This window comes from Camellia sinensis, chromosome 7 (genome assembly GCF_055761805.1).
Source record: "Camellia sinensis isolate YWXY chromosome 7, ASM5576180v1, whole genome shotgun sequence".
NCBI lineage: Eukaryota > Viridiplantae > Streptophyta > Magnoliopsida > Ericales > Theaceae > Camellia > Camellia sinensis.
Window position 1 is genome coordinate 14,433,316 of NC_138967.1, and position 7,162 is coordinate 14,440,477.

Genomic DNA, 7,162 nt, shown 5'->3' on the forward strand with positions numbered 1-7,162 from the left:
TGTGATTTAGAGGATGAAAATTAGATTTGTAAAAGAAAGGAAGAAGATAGAGGAAGAGGAAGAAATTTTTGTAAATTAAAAGGATAAGTTGCACTTCTTTATAATTAGTTTCTTACATTTAATTTCAATTGTAATTTTTAAAAAAATTCTACTTATTTATAAATTTATACCCCAAATCCCACTATTGCCTAATTTTCCCTATTATTTACGTCTCAAAACAGTCACACACACAAACTTAACTATCTACACCAATTAATTAATAATTAATATTAATTTCTTATAAATAATATTAATTAATGATATGACATAATTTTAAAAAATTTAAATCTTTATAATTTATATAATAATTAGGATCATAATAACATTGATAGATGACACAATAATACTTGGTGGCTTGAAATTTCATGATTTGAATATATCAAATGACATCATTTTAAAGATAAAATCTCCAATAACTCGGATGTATTAAAACAAAAATGCCATCATTTTAAATATAAAATAACATTATTTTGATACATTCAACCATTCCAACCTCACCAATTCAAATTACTAAACAATTTACATGGATACCAATGGATGCTTTAGCACACTGCTTTTTTAGGCCAAATCTTAAAAATCCAGTCTCTTATTCCGCGCGTGCCAAACATTCCCTAGTGAGATAAAGTGAACCAACAAACGTCTCTCTTTTGTCCGTTATCAATGCTTTTCCTTTCGATTGGGCCATGAGTCACGACCCACCTCTCTCTCTCTCTGTCTCTCATGTCTCAATCCCACGGTTTTCTCGACCCAGAAAGTGAAAGTGTGGCCGTTTCTATAGTGTTCGTGTACTCATTTGTATATACACTAAAAAAACCTTTCCAGATTCTCTCTGGATTTCAAATTTAATCACCATTCTCTCACTCTCTCTCTTCTGAAGCCATTAACAATGGAAGGTGTGCATTTCGCTCTCTTTTTACTCTCCATGAATGCTACCTTGCTTTCTTGACACCCATCTTGTTCACACACCAAGTAAAGAACCCAAAAAGGAAAAAAGATTCAGACCCAATTCCCTTTGTTTTGCCCTCTGCTCTGTTTCTTGATTTTCTTTATGTGCAATTTTGACTCTAAATCCAAATGTCTAACAACCCATATCACCAAGACATGGAAACAGTGCCTATTTGCTCTGATTTTCTCAAGAAATTCAAGCGTTTGAGACTGTTCGAACCCTCTTTGGGCGTTCTGGGATTCTTTCTTGTAACTGTCTGTGTCCTATGTTGCTTCTTTTACTTGGATTACAGTGCTGTGGCCACAAGGTTTCGAATTTCAACAGAGTCTGAGGAGTTTGTGTTGCTGAAATTTAATGGGTCTGTTGAGGATCGAAGGGTTGAGTTCTTGAGTGAAAAGGGTGATGGGTGTGATGTGTTTGATGGTGATTGGGTTTGGGATGAGACATATCCATTGTATCAATCAAAAGATTGCAGGTTTTTGGATGAGGGGTTTAGGTGTGATGAGAATGGACGGCCTGATTTGTTCTACACCAAGTGGCGTTGGCAGCCCAAAGATTGTAACTTGCCCAGGTTTATTCATAATCTTGCTTTTTCCTGGAATTGTGTGTTTGGTTGCTGAGAAAATTTGGGAAGGAGAAAGTAAATTAGAATTTGAATCTTGAATTTGACTTAAAGAAGCATAAAACTCCATTCAACTAAGGCAAACCGGATTTATTTTTCTTGAGGTTAAGTTTTTTAACCAAGAATTTTAGCCAAAAATAGCAATCAATGGTTCTTCATTCATTCTATGCATGGACCCAAAATCTCAACCACTGTTTACTATTCTGGTATAATTCTTGACAAAATTCTGGGTATGCATCTTTTTCCTTTTATTCTTTGAGTTCTGTTTGGGATTTTTAACCAAGATTTTTATTTTCTTAAGTCACTTGTAGATGAGTCACCAGTGCCTTCTCTGAATAAATAATTAATTATTGTTTTTCTTTTCTTTTGGTGCTCCTTTTTTCTTTTTGCTTTTTTCATTTACTTTTCATAAACTTGGTTTTCAATATTTTTCTTTGCTTGGAATTGTGTTTGGTTGCTGAGAAAATTTGGGAAGGAGAAAGTAAATTAAAATTTGAATCTCTTAAACTTGACTTAAAGAAGCATAGAACTCCAATCAACTAAGCCAGGCATGACTTATTTTGAGGAGTTAATTGTTTTATTAGCTGGATAAAAAATTTCTCTGCCTTCATTCTTTTTGACCATCAATGGTTGCATACATTTGGAATTTGAGTTCTGTTTTGTTTTGGATTTTTGATTGTCCAGGAGAAAATATTTACAAAAAAGTGAAAAAAGTTTGTAATTTTAATTATTAATATTTATAATGGTCATCTCTTTTTTGTAAATATTTTTCTTCACACCACTGATGTGTAGATGCCCCCCCCCCCCCCCCCCCCCCCCCTTTTTTTAATCTCATGTTGTAGGTACATACATTAGCATGATTTGGTAGTTTATGTAATTTTTTATCATAATATCGATCCATCAACTGCTACTTATTGTTCAAGTAAACTGTTTTGAAGTGGATTGAAAGTAGTAGAATCACAGAGTGTCGTGGTTGAGTAAATGGTTAATGAATTTTGTCTGTTCTGTTGGTGCTTTTCAGCCCCTTTTCCATTTACCTTTCTTTCTTTCTTTCCTTTCTTTTTTTCTTCAGTTAGTTGTTTGTTTCATTCTTTCTTTTGGTATCTTTGTCCATGAAATTAAGGATGATGCTATCATGCTATATACAAGCTTTTTAGTAATGAAGATAAATTTCATTTTCTTCTACAAGACAAAATTTCATGATTCTGTTTTCCATTAGGTGGACTTTCTGTTAATTGTTGGATTTTTTCTTTCGGTATCTCAAGGATGATGCTATATATGAAGCTTTTTGGCAATGAAGACAAAATTCTTTTACGTTTCCAAAACATTTTACGTGAATTTGGCGATTAGCTAGACTTTAATATTAGTTTGTTGGTGAAATTTACTCTCTCTCTCTCTCTTCAATTCACTCTTTTTTTTTTTTTTTTTTTTTTTTTTTTGGTGCAAATCTTGATGGGGCTTAAGGCTTGGCTTGGTTTGGTTTGGTTTGTGCAAATCTTTTCAATTCACTTTGATTCATCAGATGTCTTATGTTTTGCTTTGTATTTGTGATGGCAGTAATATAATTGTATTTATGTTTTCCTCCCCAATACTCAACCCAAAGTCTTGGGAGTTCTCATTTCCTCTGAAGAAGGAATAATAATGAATTTTTTTTATTATCTTTTGTCACTTGTTGAAAGTTGAAGCAGACTTAATGCATAATTTAACTTAAATTTTTTTTAGGTTACTTAATTCTTTATTTTATTTGGGTTTTATTTAGATATAATAATGGGTTGGGATTTTTTTGGGCAATTTGAGAGATCAAATAATTGGCTAGTTTTTTTTACATCCACTATATCTTCTTACGCATGTTCTTACGTTTTTTATTACATTGCTTATATTCTTGAACTATCTCAATCAATGGAAAAACGAAGAATAATTAATACTGTGATGTAGTTAGGAAAATAAATTAATAATTATTACCTTTTTTATGTTTCTTGATCACTTGAAAACAGATTTAATGCAAAAGTGATGTTGGAGAAATTGCGGAACAAGCGGTTAGTATTTGTTGGAGACTCAATCGGAAGAAACCAATGGGAATCCCTACTATGCATGCTTTCTTCTGCAGTTCCAAATAAGGATTCCATATATGAAGTGAATGGAAGCCCGATCACAAAACACAAAGGGTTTTTAGTCTTCAAGTTTAGGGATTATAACTGCACTGTCGAGTACTACCGGGCCCCATTTCTTGTACTGCAGAGCCGACCTCCTGCTAAATCTCTGCCAAAAATAAAAACTACCCTCAAATTAGATCAAATGGATTGGAGCTCTTCACAGTGGAGAGATGCGGATGTGCTTGTGTTCAACACAGGGCATTGGTGGAATTATGAGAAGACCATAAGAGGGTAATGCGATGTTCTAGAAACTACTTCCTGTCATCTTTATTTGCATATATTTTTCCAACATGAACTTTTCAACTGGACGGTTTTTACAAGTTCTATGAATTATGTGAATCGTGCCTTGGGAATGGGCTAATGGCTAAAACACAAATTTATGTCTACTTTTCCATAGGCAATGATGTCCAAAAATTCAATGGTAAGCCGACTTGGCAAAAAATGGTCATATATTTTTTTTTAATTAATTAATGTATTTTGTGGGATAAAATGATGTTTTATGTAACAAAGTGCCAAAAATGCATTTTACTCATTTTATAACAAGTGTTATAGAAGTTGTTTCCAATGGGAAGTATCGGACACATATCTTACACCCTTATCCAAGTGTCCAAGTGTTTGACACGGATATTTGATTTATTTTGAAGAGTTCATATAACATATAACACATAACGTAGGTTATGGCCCAATACTAAATGATTCTATCCTTTTGGTGAGTGCCTCAAGGCATGATTAATCACCTCCGGATAGACTAGAGAATGTGTAATGGACTCTGCATTGATGAAGCTTTGAACATTTGTTAGAAGTGCAATTGGATATATAGTTAGACCATGTGACATTCAGGGTATATGAATAATAAGAAATTGTGAATTTAACAGCCTTGCTTTGGAGAAATACCCTTTCTTTCTTTTGAGTTGAAATTTTGTCCTCTTGTGCCCAGTGGGCATCTATTATCATGATTTAGTTTGCAATATTTTGGTTTGGTTTGGTTTATATGTTTAATCTCTCAGTGCAAGGCCCTGTATGGAAAGGACTAAAATGCCCATGCTTTTGGCTAAGATTGTGTTTTGATGTATTAAGTTAATCCCATTGAACTTGAGAGTATGATGATTGGAGAGTGATAATCAAAGTTTTTATTCAAAAATGATTTGACAGGTCTGTTCATCTATAAATAACTCAAATTGTAATGATATTTGTGTGCACTCTTGCTATGAAGAAATGGGTTGAAGATTAAAGATTTTAATTATTGGGAAGGATTACAGAGTCACGTCACATTTACGGGGAAGCAATATGTGCCTCTCTGGTTTTGTTAGTTTAAAATGCATACCGACTTAAAGATTTATACATGATGATCAGGGGTTGTTACTTCCAAGAAGGAGCAGAGGTGAAGATGGAGATGAAAGTTGACAATGCATACAGGAAGTCCTTAGATACCGTGATAGACTGGATACACCGTGAAGTGAATACAAGCAAGACCCAGGTTTTTTTCCGCACATATTCCCCCGTTCATTTCAGGTTGGTTTCTATAATATATTTTCATTTAGTTTTTATATTTGTCTATTTTATTTCCTCTCTTGAACTCAAACAAAATCTGTTGATTTAAAAGTAGTCTGTCGATTTCCAACTAAGGAGTAATGATCATTGAAATGTGAATTTGGGCTTTTGTTGGACTATGACCTTAATCATATGGCCTTGGCAATGAAACTGCTTGATTTTTATGGCTGGGGATGGATAGTGAAACCAAAAAATGAATAATCAAATTCTTCAGCATTTTTTTCATGCATCTTTTATAATATTTTCATGTACAAAAGTTCAAGCTCTAGATCCATATTTCTTACCTATACAATCCGACCTATATGCATGTGATTGATTTTCCATTTTCCCTATACATTGCTTGGCATTTTGATTTTAGGTCTTGTGACCGGATTGTTTCAACTACCAAATTTCACAAGCTTAATTTACTTTCCATCTAGTTCTTGAATGGTGTTTTCACTGGCTACAATTCCATATCATATGGACGAATATGAGGTGGACACCACCATAGCACTTTCTTATCTATTGTCATTAGGGTAGCGATATACAAACAAAAAATATATATAGAATGATTTGTTGAATTGTGTTAAGTTGTGGGCCTATCATTGTAAAACTTTAAACACATCAAGATGTATTCTTATTTGCAAAAAGACCACTGTCATGTCATTCTTAGTGATTGTGATTGTGTAAAATAAATTATATTTTTTAATTTTGCCATAGATCCTCATATCTGTGCATATCTTGCTTTCATTTTGAATTAACAATCTGCTTGCTTTGTTTAATAAATGTGACATGGAATATACAGGGGTGGTGATTGGAGAACCGGGGGAAGCTGCCACTTGGAGACACTACCCGAGCTAGGCTCCTCATTGGTTCCACCCCAAACTTGGGCTCGATACAGCATATTTCTTGATGTATTATCATCTGTCTCAAACACATCAAAGTTAGAAACATTAGACATATTGAACATTACGATCATGTCTTCACGAAGAAAAGATGGGCATTCATCTCTATACTATCTGGGTCCCAAGGAGGGACCTGCTCCACTCCATAGGCAGGACTGCAGCCACTGGTGTCTTCCTGGAGTCCCCAATGCATGGAATGAGCTACTTTACACGTTATTTTTAAAACGTGAGACTGTTCGCATGTGGAATTCATCTACATTTCTGGCACCATCATGATTGGTGAAGAGCATCTTATTTATTTGCCAACTTGAAAAGGAGAAGGAGAGTGGGAAATTGAGTTTTTTGAAGCTCTTAGAATTGACATGTTGTTGGAGAGAGATCAGACACAGCGGAAGCACGGTTTTGGTCAGGTTTTCGGTTCTTGAACATAAGAGAAGCTCAATTTTTAGGGCAAGTTGGTGGAATGGGATTTTTTTGGAATAAGATACGGGAAATTCTATGAAATTTTTCAGAATAGGGGCAAAACGTTTTGATTCCTTCTGTTGTGATTATAGGGCGATATATGGGATTTAGAATAAGTAAATGTAAGTAGCAAATTTTGTTTTTTATATTTAACTTGTATCATGGACAAATGTAATGTATGTAATACTTTTCAGTGTAGAATACAAAGCTCACTTGGCAATAGTCATTGTTTTACATGTGAAAAGTTGCTCGGCTCCACAGTAAGGTTTGTGGTTAGCATTTTTTATGATATGGGTTCTAAGTTGTAGAAAAATAAGATTGCATAGGGTTCGTTTGGGAAGGTTGGTTTTTTGACTTTTTGATTTTTTGACTTATTTGATTATTTTAGCTTGGGGGCTAAAAAGTCTGATTTGGGAATGATTTTTGACTTTTTTAATTTTTTTGTAAGAGAAAGAATGTAATGATTATGAATTGAATGTCATATTTTGTCTTATTAAGTTAAAAA

At 33.8% G+C, this 7,162-nt stretch overlaps 1 protein-coding gene across 1 annotated transcript; it reads left to right on the plus strand.

The window, feature by feature from the left end:
- The first annotated feature begins 600 nt into the window (after window positions 1-600).
- On the plus strand, window positions 601-6,891 carry TBL10 (trichome birefringence-like protein (DUF828)). The gene is made up of 4 exons (XM_028252347.2): window positions 601-1,556; window positions 3,602-3,991; window positions 5,114-5,272; window positions 6,096-6,891. Exons 1-4 carry the CDS (start codon window positions 1,114-1,116, stop codon window positions 6,469-6,471), a joined length of 1,368 nt encoding a protein of 455 aa, XP_028108148.2. The 5' UTR covers window positions 601-1,113; the 3' UTR covers window positions 6,472-6,891.
- Window positions 6,892-7,162: the final 271 nt, after the last annotated feature.

Coding starts and splice junctions, on each gene's coding strand:
- TBL10 (XM_028252347.2), top strand. CDS start 1,114: ATGTCTAACAACCCATATCACCAAGACATGGAAACAGTGCCTATTTGC. Junction 1,557..3,601: donor AAAGATTGTAACTTGCCCAG/GTTTATTCATAA, acceptor ACTTGAAAACAG/ATTTAATGCAAAAGTGATGT. Junction 3,992..5,113: donor TATGAGAAGACCATAAGAGG/GTAATGCGATGT, acceptor CATGATGATCAG/GGGTTGTTACTTCCAAGAAG.